Raw genomic sequence first — 20421 nt, 5'->3', positions numbered from 1 at the left:
TGGAAGGTGTTAACTGTCTTTTTAGTATGGAAGGTGTTTAGTGTCCTTTTTTCCAACACGTTAAATATCTTAAAATGAAACACTTCAAAAACAGTAAGTATCAAATACTTATTTTATTTAAAAAAAAAAAAAGACAAATCAAACAAGAGCACAGCTCCCATTGGTTACAAATAATGTCACAGCTGTATGTCATGTTTCTATGGCAACTACAGATCCAACTCATCCATCAAGTTACTGGTATGATCATACTTGAGTGAAATGTCTCAAAAGGGTATAAAAAAATCTGGAATTATATTTCACAGTGCCTTGTGTCACCTTATTAAATTGTCTTTAATTTAAAGGCTGTACATCTTAACAAGGCACACAACAATGGTAAAGATGATAAAAATGAGTGCTGTGGATCAATATGTTGGTTTTTCCCCTCTTCTTTGGCACCAGATCATCAGTTCATATCAGTGGTTCCCAACCACAGCACAGAAATACCTCACTGTGACTTGCTGAAGGATTAAACATGCAGAGTATTAAACTTTAAAACCACATTTAAGAAAATTACTATAAATCATTAGGATATTTATAGAAGACTAAAAACATATATATTGGAAATAGGTTAAGAACCAACTTAGATTTGTCCTTATCTCAAGACACTAACAGTTATTGTAAGAGGCTTTTGACCCCTGACTAAACATATTTTCAAAGGTCAAGTATCAGCTATTAAAAAGGTGCTATGTTTGCTTTTTATCATTAGTGAATCATGTGCACATTATAACCATGTAAACAAATGAGACCCATCCCTGAGAAGACAGTTACCTCTATCTGCCTCAGATCTACATTTAACATGTCATCTGCAAAAAATAGAAGAACCCTGTTCCCCTGGAGGAAATGAAGCTGATGAGGCCACAGGTATCAAGTTTCCAGAAAGACAGTTGTTGACAGTATTGGGCTTCTGGGAAATGTAGTCTTAATTTTGAATGGGTCTTTGAGGCTGTACTTTGGCACTGTAGTTTAGCTTTAAGATAAATGCTAACATCATAGAAGTTAATGTTTACAAAGTTCACCATCTTAGTTTTGCCTGTTAGCATGCTAATTGCTGATTAGCACCAAACACAAAGTACAGTTGAGGCTCATTAGTTTTGTAGGTATTTAGTCATACACCAAAATTAATCATTTGACCTTATGATGGCTCTTGATAAAAAGTCAAAGGATTATCAATGTTATTGGAATTTATTCATCCTTTAAAGACCTTGAATATCTGAAGAATATGTCATAGCGATCCACCAAATAGTTGTCAAGTTCACTCAAAACCAAAGACATCAATTTCATGGTGGTGGTGAGAGACAATGTTGGGATCACCAAGCTCATTAGAAATGTGTCCTCTAGGGATCTTATTGAATATTTGTAGCTAATTTCAGAGAAAACCATCCAATAGTTAAGACATTTCACACTGAAGCACAAACCTTCATGGTGGCTTTAAAGGGAAAAGTCAAGGAGAGTCATTAGGTTACATCATCCGAGGACTATAAATGTCTATACACAGTCCATCTAGTAATTGTTTCAGTCTGGACTAAAGTAGCAGCCCAACAGACTGAAGCTGCCAGCCCTTTAGCCACATCACTAGCATGGTTAGAATAAAACAACAGCATTAACATACCACTGAACCAACTCAGCAGCTATTAATCATTTCCTATTTGTCCTAATTTGATGTTGTTCACTACACTTAAGGTGCCAGATTACAGTATGCTATTATTGACATTTAAAAATGCAACACATAGCACCTTTATTGACCAGCTAGTGTCATCACTACTCAATGACCCTTTGGAAAGTCAGCAATGGTCTTCCATACTGCTTGTCCTCTATCCATCCTTCTGTCTTATACACTTGTTATAAGAGGCTGTAAGATTGGTGCAAAATGTGCAGCCCCCAAAATAGCACAAAAATTATGTGTCCAACCTTTACAAAGGCATGAGAAGAAAGAAGAAAGAGGTGCAGGCTTGAAAAGACGCCGGCCAGCAGCATCTTTTTTAGAAATCAGTTTAAGGATGATGTTGGCTGATGGACAGGTGTGCAATTACGCCACAATGTCGATAGTCTAGGAGATGATAGCAGACCTAAGAGGATGAGGGAGGTTTCTCGATGAGTCATGAGTGGTTATGACCATGTGGGCTCACACATCTAGCAGTAAAAATACAACCCCGCAAAAAGCTGTAGATCTGTTTAACTACAAAGCTTCTTTTTCCTTTCCATCCAAGTGACTGTAGTGGCGGACCACGATAGACCCTTGTAGTCCCTCGCTGGTCACAACAGTGCAACACATCAGCCACGTTGCTTGTAGTGACAATGCAGGTTAAAAGGTTCTTGATATGGTTGAGAGTTAGTAGGGTGAGGGTCAGATGGCCATGGGGTCTCTTCTGATGTAGGTGCAGTCCCATATGATGCCGTCCCCGTTGGGAAGGTGGCTGGAGGGCAGGAGGACCCGCGTGAACCATTGACTAAGGAACAGAAAACAGAGGTGCTGAAATGTGACTGGAAACAATGAAGGACATTTTATAATTTTTCACTAATGTTTCACATGGAAAATTTAAAATGTCATGTCATGTATTTCTAAATTCACTTTGCTTGTTGTGGTGCTCATGCATGAAACATTATACCACTTTGTACAGACCATACATTTGACTTGAAAAGGAGTTTTCCCATTGTGTTCATCCTTCATGTCTAAACAGCATGTACAAAAATGAATCTTTCATTTTTAATTCATAATAATAATTTATGCGCTGTTTACATCTAACCCTAACCTGCTCGTAACAACATTGCTCCACAGCGCCACTAGTGGTCAAAAACTCCACAAGTCACCGTTAAAGTTTCAGTGTTTTTTACTTAATATCCTGTTTTATTCAAACTGCAAAAACACAAGTATTCACTGAAACTTCTTCATGTCAAAAAACTTGAACATTGTCATGTTAAAACATGTTGGAAGCTAAAGAAGCTAAAGGATGTAATAAAGGAAAAACAAAACAAACCCCTAATAATAATTATAATAATAATCTATATCTAAGTGGAATACCTAGGATGCAAACACAGTTAAGTGAGACCGAAACCTCTCCAAGAAAGAGTGAAAATGTTGTTGTGTTGCACTTGTGGTTTGGGGTTTCGGAAAGTTTAGCCCTTTACCATGATTACATGAACAATTTAGGAAAGCACAAAGCTGAACTCACCTCCTTTTCTCCACACCAAACAGTAACTTCCAGTTGTTGATATGACCGTGGTGAAACGGATTTCTGAACGCCTACGTATAAAACAGAAGAAGCATTAACAGCCATTCCTGTGTAGCTATTATTTAAGTTATTACGTGTAGAATTAACAATGCAATTTAAGCTTTTTGTCCCAAAGTTAACTATTTCATATGTTCTGTCTAGCATTAAAAGCAGTCATGTATATAAAAACCTAATCCAACATTGGTCCAACACTTCACAGTACATACCTTTCCCTTCTCCTTTAACCTTCTGGTCTCTTTGTGGTTGATGTGGCGCTCCACGCTGGTCTCTCCTCTGCTGATCAGAATGGTGTGCCACAGGGTCAAACCTCCCAGAGCTACAGCCACCGAGCTACACAAGGGAGATGGGGGTTTGGAGGTCAGGGGTGGAGACACATCACAACCTGACCTGTCTTGCACAATGATATCATCCTTCATTTGATTTTTATTTATTTATTTTTTTAAACAGAGGCAGATGATTAACCAAGTGTTCCTCACCTGGTCAGCACCCAGAGAAAGATGATACACTTGTGGGCGGTTGTCTCTGTGGAGGTGTAGGGTGGAGGAGGGGTCTGATAGTAACTCTGAAGGGGACAGGAAATGGCGTAAATATAGACATATGGCGTTGTTGTTCTTAAAAGGTGACCTGAAGAGGTTTTATCTCACTGTTCTCTCAGGTTATTTTGGCTCAGGATCAAAAAGGAGGCTTACAATATGGGTATGCTAAAAGTCTAACATGTTGCACGTTGGGTTAAAAAGTGATATTTGTGTGCAGAGAACTTCTAAACGTTGAACTTCACTGGTATTCAAAACCTAGACCTGTTTGTCTGTTTGCTGGTGCTCAATCACCACTGAGATAAGATGTCCTGGATCAGAGGTTAATATGAGAGCAGAAAGCGAAGGTCCTTTTTCAGGTCTCCTGTTTCACTCACCATCCGATCTCCACCTCTGACGTCTTACTACTGTCTGGCAGGTGCTACTAAACATCGTCGCTCCTCTCTAAAACTGGACAGACACTACGTGATAGAGAAATGTATCCTGCCTCACCTCGACAGCACTGTAGGCCTCCACAAACAAGGCCCTGCTGCTGATGCTGCAGTAGACGCAGCCCAGCGTCATGTAGAGGCAGAAGGAGAAGAAGTAGCGATGGTTGAAGTGGCCCACGCAGTTGTTCAGCCAAGCTGGGAGCAGGTTCAGTTAAACACGTGCCAAGTGGGGGGAATTTAATATCACTTTAAAATCAAGTTCAATTTATTTCTTTGGAAGTTTTATTGATTGTTAGAAGGATACGACAGTGGTGGTCCATCTTCAAAACGCACCTGTAAAGTAACCCAAAGTGAGAGTCAAGAATCAACAATCTAAACTGAAAGGTTGGCAGAGATAAACAACAGATGTCCAATGGTGCGGAAACTTCTGCAAAAAACAAATGCTACGAGCAGCATTAAGCTAATATTTAAAAACATGTCATCTCTTGACAATAATTTGAGGATCTTACGTGTTGCAGATGCTGCAGTGGTGCGTCCTGGGCGGCTTTGGAGTGATACATTTCTTACAGATGGACACCGAAGGTATTTGAACTTTGTCCTAAAATAAACAAAACAGAAAGATAAGAGGGTGTTTTATTGTCGCTAGGCCTGTCACCATAACTACCTTTGTTGAACGATATATTGTCTCAAATAATCGCTATGAACGATATTATTGTCATTTGAAGATCATTTTATACCACTGATATAATGATAACATAATAGTATAATAATGCGTGGGGGGAGAGGGGTGGGATTGGAGAGTGGGTGCTATGCTTCCATAAAAACACAGACTGCCATGATGGGCCGGGACAGAGTTATTTACCTTTAATTCCATATAAGTGGTGCCTTTTAGCCTCTTAGCTGCTAATGTGAAGTTTGGCAATATTAAGAAATGGTCAAGGTCATGTCCATGTATCATACGATACGTCCATAAATAGATGATATTGATAATTAGGTTATTGTACGATAAGTCAACAGGCCTAGTTGTTGCATTGAAGTGTGGCAGTAAAAAACAGGACATAAAGGACTTGCTTTTTTATATTTTCTGGAGAAAAAGTAAAAGTAAAGGACATCTGTTCCTTTTTTAATTAGATTTCCAACTTCCAGCTTCCTGACATGCCACAGCAATTAAAAAAAAACTGCATTAGAGTCACTGAACTAAGCTTCCTCTGACATTTTCAGTCTACATGTTGCCACACTGTGTCTACATTTAGATTTTCCTGTTTGATACCTTGGGTGGATGCCCTGGAGAGGTGGTGGTGGCCTTGTAGTAATGGAAGACCACCATGACCAGAAGCCAGTGGCCGCAGCAGATGTGCCACACGATCCAATACACGGGGTAAGTGCTGATGATGGTGGGTAGCACGAACAGGTAGACGATGACCACGACTGAAGTGGTCAGCAGGACGACCAGACAGACGAACACCTGAGAGAGGAGAGACGGTGAGTGGAGGGTTAAGAGAGAAAAGAAGCGAGGAAGGAAAATCCACCCACTCACCACTCCAAACCAGCGAGTGACATTATCCACGATCCAGTAGACGGGCTCGAACACGCAGTCCAGCACGGTGTCCGAGTTATTGAGGCTATTGAAGTACAGTGATTTGAGCAGCAGTTTGCTGTAGCTCCACAGCTCCAAACACCTGCCGCTTATCCACCCTTTGCCTCCCCCGCCTCGGCCCCCTCTGGTCGGCGGACGACACAGCCGGCACCAGCGCAGTGCTAGTCTCATGGCCCGGGAGAGTTGCCACCTCCAGCTGCTGCCAATACGCATGCCACTTCCACCACCTCCACCACCTCCTCCTCCTCTCCGACACGTTCTACCTTCCAGACACACACAAACACACAGACACACAGACCAACAGTTACAAACACAGGCGGCATAAAACAGCAGCTCTTCATAGCGCAGTCTGATGATTTCTGAGCTTTCCATGGTGGAGTTCCTGAGCTGGAAAAGCTGCTGGTGTAGGAGAAGGTTAGACACTGGAAGAAGAGCGAGCTGCAACACAAGTAAAGAGACCTGAGCCAAAAGCCCTCTCGTTCCTAGAAAGCACTGAAGTCATACAAGTTGGCTGACGGCATCCCCCGTGTGACACATGTCATTCAAAGAGAACAAGGACGTCAGGCTATCAGGTAATGAGCTATGCACATGGGCCCCTACACATCAACTCCACCCCATTAATAATTGAGAGCAAATCCACATCGCAACGCCAAAAACGTCTTAGAACCTTGCAGGGGAGATAAGGAGAGGTAACTCTATCAGAGGGGAATGCAAAGGGGTGAATGTCTTAAGGAGGAAATAAAGTGGCTACCTGATCCCAGGGCATCATTTCATGAAAGTGAGTATTGGTTACACAGAGAAGACTGATGAAGAAGATGGCATTAATAATGAGAGATGCTAATCAGAGACGTTGAGCAGTCACAGCTGCTACTTGAATTCTTTTGAAGAGCGATGGAAACTCATTTATAAACTGAGTTTATAAATGATTTTTTTTTTAAAGACATCTGTTGACGCTGCAGATAATGACTCTGAGAGGTTTTCCATTCTATCTTCCTTAAAAGATTAACATGAATAAATCATGACATTGTTTTACAACATTAGTGCCGCTGGCGCTGCTGTTCACAAGACGCCCATGTTATCAGAGAAAAGAGAGAAAAAGGAAAAGTTAGGAATGAAAAAAAATTCTCAAAAGCTTTTAATTAATATCTCATTATTTTACACTTACTGTGAGAATTTTTATTTTCATCATTCCAAACATTCAATCTTTCAACTGTTTTCATTATCGATTAATCTGCTGAATGTTTTTTTCAATTAACTTATTCGTCTTAATATAGTCTATAAAATGAAAGTGAAAAATATGATGTTCTCATTTAATTTACTCTAATATATAACAATATAAAAACAGAAAATTCTCACAATTGAGAAGCTGGAACCATCACGGTCGGCATTTAGACTTGAGAAGTTATTACTAAAATCAATTTGGGCTGCTATTATTTTAAATAAGATTAATCTGCTGAGTATTTTCTGAATGGACTATCTTTTAGTCTAAAATGTGAAATGATTGTGAAAAAAAATCTATTTATAATTTATTCAAGCCCACAGTGATGTCATCAAATTGCTTGTTTTGTTTGACCAAAGCCGTAATATTCATATATGACAAAGAAAAGCTTCAAGTCCTCACATCTGAGCAGCTAAACATTTGTCATTTTGCTTAAAAATAACTCAGACAATGAACTTATTATCAGAATAGTTACAGATTAAACGTCTGTCCATTGACTAATCTCTAGATTTGATTCTTTTCACTGTGGAAATTGGCCTCTGTACAAATGAGACCAGTCACCTCCAGTAATGAATTATAACCCAGTAAAATAAGTCAAGTACTCTTCTTATCCCACATTCCATTAACTAATTATTTTTATTTTGATACTTTAGGTAAATTGTGTTAATACTATTTCAGTGTTTTACTTCCATAACATTTTAGTGCAATTGATTATTTTTGGAGACAAAAATTAAACACAATCAAACATACAAAGCTACAAATGGTTCTCACTGCAGAAACAAGAAAAGGTCTGTAAAAGGTGTAAAACTCATCTCCATATTTGTACCTGCAGAGAAAACATGAGAGAAAGAGAGAGCGGCACACAGCAGGACAGTGCAGTCTCTATGGCAACCTGCTGGCCTGAGATGACTGTGAGTGTCTCTCTGTAATAAGCTTTACTTCGTCCTTCAGCCCTCAGAGGAGGAAGCTGTCTGCTCATTGTCACTTTCAGACAGACCAAGGCCTCAACATGCATCTGCTTCAGTATCATACATGTAAAGTATCATTTTTGAATTGTGCAAAAATAAATGAATTCATCAAGGATATATTGACTTTTCAAAAATGTCATTCTGTGAATATTGTGTGAAAGCACCTATAGTCATTCCTACAATATTGTTATGGTATTGATATTGAGGTATTTGGTCAAAAATATGATGATCAGTCCTACTTTATATGAAATGATTGAATAATCGATATGGAAAATAATCTGCAGATTCATTGGTGATGCAAATAATTGTTACTATAAATTCTAATGTTGTGAGATAACCAGGTTAAAGATCCCCTCCACACCTGTTTGAAGACACATACAAATCATCTGCTTTGAATAATCATTTGTGGCTGATGTGGTTTTCACAGTGGTTTGCTGGGTGATTCCACATGATCTGTTCCACTGTTAACATCTGTTAACCTCTGTTACAGCACACACACACACACACACACGCACACACACACACACACACACACACACACAAGAAATAACCACCTAAAATCTTTAAAATTACATTTCCTCCTTCTCCCTCACTAAAGATTCTCTATGAATATGCAATACTATCAATTTCAGAAGTTGAACTGCAGGACGTACAATGTCTCCTACTTCACTGTACAGTCCATTATCCATGTTTGTGCACTGGAGGCTTCAAGTTACTATCACAGTAAGTTGAATATTAAACCAGGATTGACTTGGAACTAGTTGTGATGTCACAAATCATGACTTGCAGCCCGCCTCACATGTAATCACATGTTTAATGAGCACAGAGAAACTTTCCACTTTCACCAGATAGAAATTAAAATAGCGCCTAGTATCAAACTCTGCACAATGATCATTCTGCAAAGTTGAGCTCAAACATCTAACTGGAAGAACAAGAAAAACACTTTTTTTTGAGTGGAGGGAGACTTTAATTAATTGTTATAACTGTCTAAAAGCTCATTTTACAGTCCAGTCAGGTAATGTACCTACAGTTCTAGCTGAGTTAAATACACACATAATGTATGTATTTGATCATTATATTGACTATATAGTAATCAACCCCTATAGTATTGAATACTGTGTAAAAGCACCAACAGACATCAAACTGTCTCCATTTATATTGAGTGTTTGACCAATTCTGTCACTGTCACGTAGCTATAAAAACACCATTACTACGTGTGGGACTGAATGATATGATCATGTCTTATAAATATCCAATACTGACAGTGAGCCAGTATGTAATAGTAGATAAAAGGCATTCATCCAATTAGCGACATCACGCTTTAATAACGCTCGCTAACAGCTAGCGGCTCCCAGCCCACCTTCAGCCCGCCGTTTTAATAAACACACCGTACACACACGCCGGTATCAAAGGTGACATTGATATACTGTACCTGGTCAGGTGAAATGGGCGGTCACGGTAGCAGCAGCAGCAGCACTACGGTCAGGTCATTGTCAGGTTTCACCGCAAAAAACCCTCCACAGGCTGCAAAGCGGTGAAATCGCAGCAAAGAAAATGTGCTGCTCACGAAGATCGTCTATTAAACAGATGATTCATTCACTTGTAGGTCCTCTAAAATTTAAAATCTAGACACCAATTAGGAACAGCTGCGAAGCTTTTAAAGGCGAAAACGTCAACGAAAATAAAACCGAATGTGGCCTGTGTTTCACATTTGCTGCCACTGACCCGGTAGATAAAGGAAATTTCCTGTGAAAGTGTGCAGTGCCTGAGAAATAATTCCAGAGTGAAACCTCATTCTTCGTGTCTCCTCTTTGGTTGGCAGCTCGCTAGCGCGCAGAGGATTCTGGGACGTGAAGTTCTCTATTGGAGTCACAAGTTCATTAAAATGTCTCAACTGAAGCTGTCGTTGATGCAAATGACAAAATAACAACACTTTACATACACACAGCAGCTGTCCTTAACATGTTAATAGTTAATATCTGTTAAACTTTGCATTTTAGAACAAAAACTGCGCTTTTCCGAAAATTTGGCGTAACGAGGAAGTAGTGAGTTGTCATATGACAGCAGAAAAATGGCCGCGGTGCAGTGGTAAGATGCTCTTTTCTTGATTAAAAATACTCTAAATTGACAATGTAAATGAGTTACATCATGTATCTGTGGATACCTTGTTCATTTTTGAGAGCATGCCTGCTCTTTAAATACGTGTGTGGTGAGCTGAATCAACTAGCTTTAGCGTCCGAAATGAAATGTCAACTTTTTTTGCAGTCAAATGCAACATTATCGGGTGTTATAATACATATTTGGCCATGTTATTGTTAGGTTGTAGTCTAGAAAAGTCTACAGGAGTGTGCTGAGGTTATTACACCGGTTTGTAGCACTTAGAATCTTTGCTGTCAGCCTTAGACACACATTCAGAGGTTTTCCTAACATGACTGTCAAAGTAAATATATGGAATACAAATAGAATAAAGATGAAGTAAGAAACATTATATTGCATCTCAATTAGCAAGAAAGTACTTGTAATATTAAATAATGGCCCAAATCTTGACTACTGTTATGAACCCATGCTGATGTGTACATGCCAGATGTGATTGTGAGGCTTAATCAGTGCTTTACTAAAGGCAGCACTACAAGAATAAATCTGTGTGTCGTTGTGATAATTGTAAGTAAATGAACAGAACTACAGCTACAAAATTAGAGTGATTGATCAGAGACTTCAGACAGTTTTAATCAACATATTAACTGTGATGATCTTCAGTCAGTTTCTCTCTTCTGTGCACGCAGGCGTTCCCGCGGACGCAACTATGAAGCGGAGCTGCAAAGGTGTCGTCCTGAGGCGGCTCCTGTTGAGTTTGGAGACTACCATCCTCTCAAACCAATCATGGTAGAGCATCAGCTGTTCAGCCTCATCATCACAAACACCACTACTATCAGCCATGTACACATGCACCCACAAACATGTCATTCTCATCACAACATAGCAGCATGTGCATCAGGGTCAACACAAACCTCCTCTTCCACAGTTTCAGCACCTTTTATTATGTTATGTCATACATACTGTAATATGCATGATGTTAACGTAACCATACAGTTTGTTATGGTCCATTAATGTCCCTTTGACAGCTCTGACCTGCCCCTCTCCTCCCCACCAGGTGACAGACACCAAGACCCGCCGCGGGGCTCGTAAAGGCAGCACCTCCTCTTCTTCCTCCTCCTCTTCCTCCGCGGCCCCGGACCCCCTCAGCTCCATGTTGGACGGTACTGACCCCCTGTCCATGTTTGCCGCGGCCTCTGCCACCGAGACTCCAGCCTTGTCACACAGCGCCTCCACTGGGGTCAGTTCACAGTTTTATACCTGGTTATAACTTTTTATTTAATCAACACACGCAGTAACACTGATGGACCCAAACTTGATTGTTAAAGTGAGGTGTTGTGCTTGCAGGACTTGGGGAGGAAGAGGAGGGAGAAAGAGGCAGAGGAGGCGGTGGGACCAGACTTTGAGCCCTGGTCAGTGAAGAGAGGAGAGATCCTGGCCAGGTTTACAACCACCGAAAAACTCTCAATTGTGAGTCGACCTCTGTAACAACACCAAGATGACTATGAACTAATCAGAAGAAGTTCATTAAATTAAATTGTGTGAACACAGATGGAAAACTAATCCCAATTTCTTTGTTTTATAGAATCTCTTTATGGGCTCTGATAAAGGTAAGACCTGAGTTTGTATTTAACCATAATCTTAATTAACCTAATAATCACGATCATTATATAGAAGCCATTACTATATTAAAGCAAACTATTATTATTATGTTAGACATACATAAAATTCTTTAGGACATACTCTTAATTTGAATGACAGTGTGTCACTGGGAAGTCTTGTATTTTGAGCTAGTGAGTGTTACTGTCTAAACAGGCAAATTTTCATAAATGTAATCTTAAGAAATGATTGAAAACAAAGAGGCTGTGTGTTCATCACTGTGGTGGAAAGTTAACACATCGCCGTACACTGTCTGTGCAGGAAAAGCTCCCAGTCCTGGATCCTCAGCGGTGTCAGAGAAGGTCCGCACTCGCCTGGAGGAGCTGGATGATCTGGAGGAGGTAGGCATGTCTTTATATACTTGTAAACATGTATTAATGCTTTTTTTGTGTTGGTATGAATACACCCTAACCCTAACCCTCATACAGTAAAGATACCTCCACTGCGTCCAATGATGCTTAAATAAGTGGCATCTCTAACATTGTTATAACTGGGCAATACAAAGCTTTAAAGAAGCAAAGATGTTGTTTGGACTGACTTGTTTGTGTATGTGTGTGTGTGTGTGTGTGTGTGTGTGTAGGGTTCCCAGAGAGAGCTGCTGAACCTCTCCCAGCAGGATTATGCCAACCGCATCGAGGAGCTAAACCAGTCCCTGAAGGAAGCCTGGGCCTCTGATCAGAAAGTCAAAGCCCTGAAGATCGTCATCCAGGTACTGTGATGTAAAAACAAAGAAAGTTTAGGAATGAGAAACACCTAAAAAAAAAAAAAAAAACCTCAACTCATTTCTTCATTCCACTTCAGTCACTGCTGCTGGATTCAGCAAAGCTTCCTTCACTGATCACTGATCTGTTTTCTAGTGCTCCAAGCTTCTGTCTGACACCTCTGTGATCCAGTTCTACCCCAGCAAGTTTGTTCTCATCACTGATATCCTCGACACTTTTGGTGCGTAAAGAAGTCTTATTTCTCTCAGTTTGGTTTGTTTGTTTTGGGAGTTTTTTAAGTTAGTTTTCTGACTGTAGTCTGGCTTTTTTTTTTTATAGGCCGGCTCGTGTACGACAGAATCTGGACCATGTGTTCTGACCCACGACCTTTGTCTGGTAATGGAATATCCACACCAGTATTTCTATGGAGCTTTGAAGCTTACTCTTCAGTAAATGAGTTTATCATTTGTGGCTCATGTCTAATTTGTCTACTCTGTCTACTAAAAAAATCAGATTCCTTCACAGTTGATGATGTGAATGACACAGCCAAGGAGACGTGCCTCAACTGGTTCTTCAAGATCGCCTCCATCAGAGAGCTCCTGCCCAGACTGTATCCTTTATCATCATCATCATCATCATCATCATCATCATCATCACCAGGGCTGTGATACTTGAGTCTGCCTCAGATCAGCAACCTGATCTCAGGACCTTTTCATCTGCTCTGACTGACTTACATTTTACTCATCACAAATTCTTGGTGCAATTTTCACATACAGAGATTTGTGTGTATTATGATTTTTGCAATACTACATTTTTGCAAATAATAAGTATAGATATAAATATAAATATAGAAGCAACCATTTTACAGAGGTCATGTAGACTATTTAAATTACATCATTTGGTCTATAAAGAACTTGGTCATCTTAGACTGGACAAACTCACTTGAATCTGGTTTTGAAATGGACACAGACTTCACTAATGTTTTCTTGACCACAATCCTGCTGATCAAAAACACTCTGCGTACATCTTTAACCTCTGTAAACAGATATGTGGAGGCTGCCATCCTCAAGTGCAACCGCTTCCTGACCAAATCGTAAGTTTTCACTCTTTATTTCACCTTTTGAGCTCCATCAGTCAGCCTTTGCATCAGGGTTTCTCTTTAGGTCTTTGTATGGATTCAGTTTCATTGTTCACAAAACTAGTTTGAGCCTTTACTTGCTCCATAGTTTCAGTAAAACATTGTTAGATTTGTGTCTGTCCATTCAGCTGAAGTCCTTTTTTCCTGTGCTCTATCTCCAGCGGCATTCAGGAGACTCTTCCTCGGTTGACGGCTATGATCAGAGGTATTGGAGACCCTTTGGTGGCTGCGTATACCAGAGCTTACCTCTGCAGGGTGAGATGTGACATTTTTTACCTTTTTTCCTTCCTTCCATCATCATAACTCAGACCTGTTTCTTATCTTGGAGCTAATTTTCTGTCTGTTTTCATACATAGCTTTCCCCTAACCCTACTAAAAGGCTGAGAATATAGATTTTTCATGGGCCAGATAATGAGATGAAAACAAGTAATCTCTTTAGAGAATGAATCCACAGGATGAATTAAAATCTAGTATATGAATCTATAATTGTATTTCTCTTACCCTCAAGCATTCTTCAGTTTATTATAACATTTCAGTTTAACAGTTACATTTTGATGTATCTACCGATCTAGAGAAACCCTCCATTATAACATATACAAATTAAAAACTAAATTATAATTGATTGTATAAAAAAACAAGGTCTTATTCTCTGCCTCTCCCTCCAGGTGGGCATGGAAGTCGCCCCTAACCTGAAAGACAGCCTGAACCGCAACTTCTTCGACCTGCTCGGCACATTCCGTCAGATCAGCAGCGAGAGCGTCCAGAACCAGCTGGTCCAGCAGAGGGTGGAGGTGCCAGAGTACCTGACGCTTTACTCACCCGCCATCAACTGGATCCTGCAGTGTATCGCCTACAGAGCTCCGGAGGTACGTACAGCATATTACCTCTGTTATAAAGGGCAAACATAGGCAACTTTTAGTAGCTTGAGTGAAAAAAACTTACACTCAGACTCTGTTAAACCTTCTAATCTTTCTATTTTAAACACTGTTTCCACTCCAGCCTCTCCTAACAGAGATGATGGAGAGATGCAAGAAGCTGGGGAACAAGTGAGTGCTGTTCTTTCTTGTTTTACTGAGCATTTGTTCAGTTTCAATGGTTTGTCAGACCGCAGTGATGAAAGCTGCATTTTTTTTCTTTCTTTTTTGTTTCCCACAGTGCCTTGCTGCTGAATTCAGTAATGAGGGCCTTCAGACCTGACTTTGCAGCGACCAGAGCGACAGACTTCATCGGTATGATTAAAGACTGCGACGAGGCCGGCTTCCCAAAGGTCAGAGGACATGAACGATTGTAACATGGTCATCCAATAAATGCAAATGTGTATTATTTTAAATGACTTTCATACAAGAAGATGTGTAAAATACCACCTACAGTTACAAATGGAGGGGGAAAAATCATAGGAATCTTTTTTTTTATCTTATCCTAGCTTAGTGTAAAAAATTGAAAGAAATATGCACAAATCCTCAGTGTTGGAGTTGAGGAAATGTACATTTTTACATTATATTCGTCTCCTCTCCAGCATCTGTTGTTTGGATCTCTGGGTCGCAGCCTGGCGTGTGCCGACCCTCCAGAATCCGAGAGGCTGACCATCCTCAATGAAGCCTGGAAGGTCATCACCAAAGTCCGCAGTCCTCGGGTACAGACTGACTGAACGATGCTTTCACACTGATTTCTATGAAAACGTTCCAGACTCTGACTGCGTGCTGTGTGTGTGTGTGTGTGTGTGTGTGTGTGTGTGTGTGTTTCTGCGTTTTGTTTTTTTTTGTTTAAGGATTACATCAACTGCGCAGAGATCTGGGTGGAGTTCACCTGCCGACACTTTACAGTAAGTAATGAACAGCTGAGAGTGTGTTTGGAAATTGGACAACAAAATTAAACTTTTCACGTTTCTCCTTTCTTACTGTTTTTTCCTTTCGCTTTCAGAAACGTGAGGTCAACACCGTTATGGCTGACATCATCAAACACATGACCCCTGACCGGGCGTTCGAGGACGCCTACCCTCAGGTTAGCAGCCTTAAAAAAAACAATAATCTCCCTCATCCCTCCCCCCGGCTCTGTATTGACCCTGCTCTGCTTTGTTCTTTATGTAGCTGCAGTCAGTGATCAGGAAGATCCTCACCTACTTCAACGACTTCTCCGTCCTCTTCTCCATGGTGAGCAACAGCTGAAACGTCACATGACATAACATAAAAAGCATACACTCAAAAATGACAGTTCCAGTATGAATCACCAGTTCAACAATGATCCACAATGTTTTTGTTCCCCAGGAGCGTTTCCTGCCTTTTCTAGACATGTTCCAGAAGGACAGTGTTCGAGTGGAGGTCTGCAGATCCATCATGGAGGTCTTCATCAAGTATGTTTAGTGGAAAAAAATAACATATATAACTTATTTTTACACTCAAACTTTTTTTTTAACCGGTATGTCTCATTTTGTCTCCGCGTCTCCTGCAGACACCAGCTGGAGCCCACCAGAGACCCCGTCATCCTCAACGCCATGCTGCATATCTGCAAGACCATGCACGACTCAGTCAAGTAAGGCAGGATGTGGATTTGTGTGTGTGTGTGTGTGTGTGTGTGTGTGCTCAGGTTTAGCTTTTTTGTACATCTTCTGATCTTGTGCGATCTGCCCGGCAACAGTCGTCAGTAACACATCTGATGTCTTGCAGCGCTCTCACTCTGGAAGACGAAAAAAGATCTTTGTCTCTGCTGATCATTGGCTTCATCCGCATGGTGAGACCAATCAGATTTTAAACTGTGCACAGCTGATTTGTCACACCTCACATTTTCATACTTCTTACCTTCACTGCTGTATTTTCCTTCTGCTCTTTCAAAGCTCTCCCACTCACCTCTTTACCTTATTATTATTTTACATTCATTCGTCATTGTTAGATCATTTTTAGGGTTAGGGTTAGTTTCAGTAAAAGGACTATTTTCTCTCCTTTCACACTTTTTCTTCTGTCTGTCAGGTTTGTTTTGGTCGTGACTTCGAGCAGCAGCTGAGCTTCTGTGTGGAGGCCAGAGCCACGTTCTGTAACCTGGAGCAAGTGCTGGTGCAGCTTATCCACGTCAGTAAAAAAAAATCAAAACAAAATCTGTGTGTGTAACATTTAATTCATGCGCACCCTCGCCATGTTCACCTTGGGCTTGTCGTTTCTAGACGGTGAACCAGCTGGCGATGGAGACCAGGAGGGTGATGAGAGGGAATCACTCCAGAAAAACGGCAGCATTTGTCAGAGTGAGTCGACACAGAGGAGCCATGTTTTTGTGGAGGGGGGCAAGGGGGTGAACCCGATGTAGTTAGAAAACAGCTCAGATAATTGCCTATTTATTGATTCTAATTTGTCTGTGTCTTCCAGGCGTGCGCTGCCTACAGTTTCATCACCATCCCGTCTCTAAGCAGCATCTTCAGTCGTCTCAGCCTCTATCTGCAGTCTGGCCAGGTTGCATTGGCTAACCAGTGTCTCTCCCAGGGTGAGAAGCTGCTTGGTGTCACTTTTTAAAATGGAGATGTCCAAAAATACAGGGCAGGTTCAGGATTTTATATTCTGAACTAAAGATGATGGTTGGTTTCCTCTTCCTTCCTTCTTTCCATTCCTCCAGCGGACGCCTTCCTAAAAGCAGCGGTCAGTATTCTTCCAGATGTTCCTCGCTCCATCAGCATTGAGGGGAAACTTCGCTCCTCTGAGAGTTTCCTGATGGACTTCATCAACAACTTCCTGGCTACCCTGCTGGTTATCCCGGTAAAACGTCCATAGAGGGAACATTTAGGACCATCAAACAAGTTTTTTTCCCTCCAAATGAGACTTCATACAGGCACAGTACAGATTTACAGATATGAATGTGTTTACAGGACCACCCAGAGCATGGTGTGCTCTATCTAGTCCGCGGTCTGCTCAATATGGTCCAGGATTACACCTGGGAGGACAACAGCGACGCCAAGGTGCGGGTCTACGTCAGCGCACTGCCCCTGCTGGCCGCTATGAGTCAAGAAACCTACCTCTACTCCATCCCCAAAGGTACACACATACACCACCACAATGCTGGGAAAACACCACCCATTTCACTCTCATCTTCTATGATCACTCATTCTTCTTCCTTGTGCTATTTCAGTGGATTCAAATGAGACACTTTACGGAGGAGACCCCAAGTTTCTATCAGAGATCAACAAGCTGTGTGAGACCCTGATTGGACAGGTCCTGGACCACCTGAAGGTTCTCGGTCGGGACGAGGTGAGAACAATCAAGTCTGTTACAGTCATTCAGCTCTAAAAGTGTTTTGTAAGCTCAGTTTTTACCTGTAAGGGTTTCTGAAGGCTTGTATAACTTGTTTTTCTGCTGCGGGGCATAAAGTCATGATGAGTCTCAACTGTCTTCTGACATCTTTACACAAGAAATGGCCAATTACTGTTATCACACAAGATAAGGAGCTTAAAATAGACAATCTGAAAACTGTTAACTGTCTAAGAAAATGATTATAATTGCTTCCAAGAGCCTGACAGGAAAGTATGTAAATATGTGTCTAGACTGTGAAGTGTCTTCAGAAAGTATTTAACCCAAAAGCAGGTGTTGTAACGGGGGGTCACCTTATATTTAGACAATTACAGTATTATGTTGCATACAGGCACAATTTCTACCACTTGTGTTTTCTAGTTTAGTGAACAGCATTGCACTAACATATGGGATTCAATTTATGCCATAATATATGAATAACATCTCCCAAGTGTCAAACAAAAAAAAGAATTAAAAGTGAATAAATTGAAAGCAAAAAATTTCCTCAAATGCAAAAACACAATACAATAAAACTTTGGTGGTCCCGTTTTTTCAGTTTCAGTTGTGATACAAAGCTCTCATGTGGGCGGACGTCTTAGGGCTGCATCCCTAATGCTAATTACTTTAAGAGGGACAGGTCAATCTTCCAGACACTGAAACTGAAAACGTCTGAATTGAAACTGAAAATTTCAACAATGAAACTGAAAAATTCAGCAGTATAACAGCAGTGACCACAAGAGAAATCCCTATCAGTGAAAAAACAGAGGAGAATATTGCAATTAAATGTTTCACTCTTGTATTGCTTTATTGAATTTTTTTTAGTCAAGTTTTGAATCTGAAGTCACTTTTTCACTTTCAGTTCAAATTTCTTGGAAGATTTTGTTGAATTATGATGACACAAATTTAATCCCATACTAACATACTCTTTCTGTCCCTTTTTATTATGACATTAATTTAAACCCATACTAATGTACTCTCCACCCCACAGCAGCAGAGCACACGGCGTCAGGGCGCTTTGGCCTTCTCCCTGTTCGGCGTCCTGCTGGCTCACGGTGACCTGAGGAACAACAAGCTGAGCCAGCTGGCCGTCAACCTGTGGAACCTCAGCCACAAACATGGATACTGCGACACACGCGTCTCTGTGAGCTCACACACACACATTTCAAACACTCTCAGCTCTGTCTTCTCACTGATAAGGACTTACACGTACAGTCTTATCTGGACAAACTAACTTACAGCCTCACTGTATATCTCTCTCTGCTTCAGGTTCGGACTCTGGAGTCCATCAAACAGCAGGCTGTGCAGCACGACATGTCTCACCTGTCAGACACGGTCCAGAGACTCACACTGCAGTCCCGCACCTGAACACCTGCCTCAACTACCTTTTGTAAAAAAAATTTCAAAAGTTTTGCCATTCAAGGTCACACTTGTGTAAATAAAAAAAAATTATCAGAAAGCACAAAGAAGTAAAAATGCCTTCATGTATTTTGTGTGAGGAGAGCAAAACTTGAGTCTTGTGACGCAGGAATGTGAAGTATTAATAGATATTACTGCTAAATATAACTAGATATTCATTGTTTTTCATTATGAAAAAAACACATTAATACTTGAAGAATGAAGTTGTCAAAAGCATTCAGCATTCAAGTGTGTCATCATTTTTGCCTTTTTCAAGCTTCAAAGTCTGTTGCCCCTGTTCAGTGTGCAGTTCTGATACTTAAAGTAAAAATAACTTCAGACACTGCATAACAAATATTTAGCCGTGCTAGCAAAGCTAACGTACAACTGAAGCTGCATCACAATGGTTCTTTGTATAACATGATGTAATCACACGTATAATTTATATAATGCTATTTTAACATGCCCTCTTCATGCATTTGTAAACTTCAAAGTTTTCTGATGGAGTAGGTATGCATATGGAGTCAAATTCAAATAAACTTTATTGGCATGACAGATCAGAAATCTATATTGCCAAAGCAGTACAGAAGACTATTTATCATTATTAATGCCACTTTTACTCATGTTTGGTCTATTTTTCATCAGAATAATATTGACTTTTTCATGTTAAAAATGTAAAAAAAATTACAATTTTAACACTTTTTTGTCCTCACTGGTATTCCATACATTTGTTTTTGTTTTTTTTTTAAATGCACTACATATTGTTCAATAAAAAGCGGACAGGACGACATTTGTTTCGAGACATTCTCAAACTCTTCTCAGTTGTTTTATTTACTCAATTAGTGAATCATCAAAAAGGAAAATCACTCCCCTTTAGTTCTCAAAGAAAAATCAAAATAAAAAATCACCAAAAAAAAAACAGCTGTGATGAAGTTCACCGACACACACACACACACGCAGGGCTTTGGTCACACACACCTTGTAGTTTTTACTGTCAGATTTCTTTAACAAGAATTCTAACAAAACTGACATTCAGGTTAGCAAAAAAAAAACACACAAACAAAATGCCCTCAAGTCTCACATTTCTTTGTCTAAATTAAGTTATGACGAGTAACACTGGATAATAATAGAAACATAAGTGTGTGACGTGGA

At 40.3% G+C, this 20421-nt stretch overlaps 2 protein-coding genes across 4 annotated transcripts; one reads left to right on the top strand and one right to left on the bottom strand.

The window, feature by feature from the left end:
- Positions 1-2253: 2253 nt before the first annotated feature.
- zdhhc16b (zinc finger DHHC-type palmitoyltransferase 16b) lies at positions 2254-6058 on the bottom strand. Of its 2 annotated transcripts, XM_053340777.1 has the most exons (9): positions 5771-6058; positions 5504-5698; positions 4743-4831; positions 4538-4566; positions 4295-4428; positions 3746-3831; positions 3476-3599; positions 3210-3280; positions 2254-2486 (listed from the first exon to the last, which is right to left on the bottom strand). In XM_053340777.1, exons 1-9 carry the CDS (start codon positions 6041-6043, stop codon positions 2384-2386), a joined length of 1104 nt encoding a protein of 367 aa, XP_053196752.1. In that variant the 5' UTR covers positions 6044-6058; the 3' UTR covers positions 2254-2383. The 2 variants fall into 2 exon arrangements, with proteins under 2 accessions (XP_053196752.1, XP_053196751.1); XM_053340776.1 differs by having other exon boundaries at positions 5504-6036.
- A 4008-nt stretch (positions 6059-10066) lies between these two features.
- vps35l (VPS35 endosomal protein sorting factor like) lies at positions 10067-19994 on the top strand. 2 transcript variants are annotated; one of them, XM_053340774.1, is made up of 30 exons: positions 10067-10105; positions 10801-10900; positions 11169-11351; positions 11459-11581; positions 11697-11721; positions 12032-12111; positions 12351-12479; positions 12628-12712; positions 12811-12867; positions 12985-13081; positions 13517-13564; positions 13771-13864; positions 14275-14475; positions 14609-14655; positions 14765-14876; positions 15126-15242; positions 15378-15431; positions 15530-15610; positions 15697-15759; positions 15874-15959; positions 16058-16138; positions 16273-16336; positions 16573-16671; positions 16764-16841; positions 16963-17077; positions 17207-17346; positions 17457-17622; positions 17717-17835; positions 18863-19015; positions 19141-19994. In XM_053340774.1, the coding sequence occupies exons 1-30, from the start codon at positions 10089-10091 to the stop codon at positions 19237-19239; spliced, it is 2913 nt and encodes a 970-aa protein (XP_053196749.1). In that variant the 5' UTR covers positions 10067-10088; the 3' UTR covers positions 19240-19994. The 2 variants fall into 2 exon arrangements, with proteins under 2 accessions (XP_053196749.1, XP_053196750.1); XM_053340775.1 differs by having other exon boundaries at positions 18866-19015; positions 19141-19993.
- Positions 19995-20421: the final 427 nt, after the last annotated feature.

Source organism: Scomber japonicus, chromosome 20 (genome assembly GCF_027409825.1).
Source record: "Scomber japonicus isolate fScoJap1 chromosome 20, fScoJap1.pri, whole genome shotgun sequence".
NCBI lineage: Eukaryota > Metazoa > Chordata > Actinopteri > Scombriformes > Scombridae > Scomber > Scomber japonicus.
The sequence above is the reverse complement of the archived record's forward strand: the minus strand, read 5'-3'. Positions and strand labels throughout refer to the sequence as shown.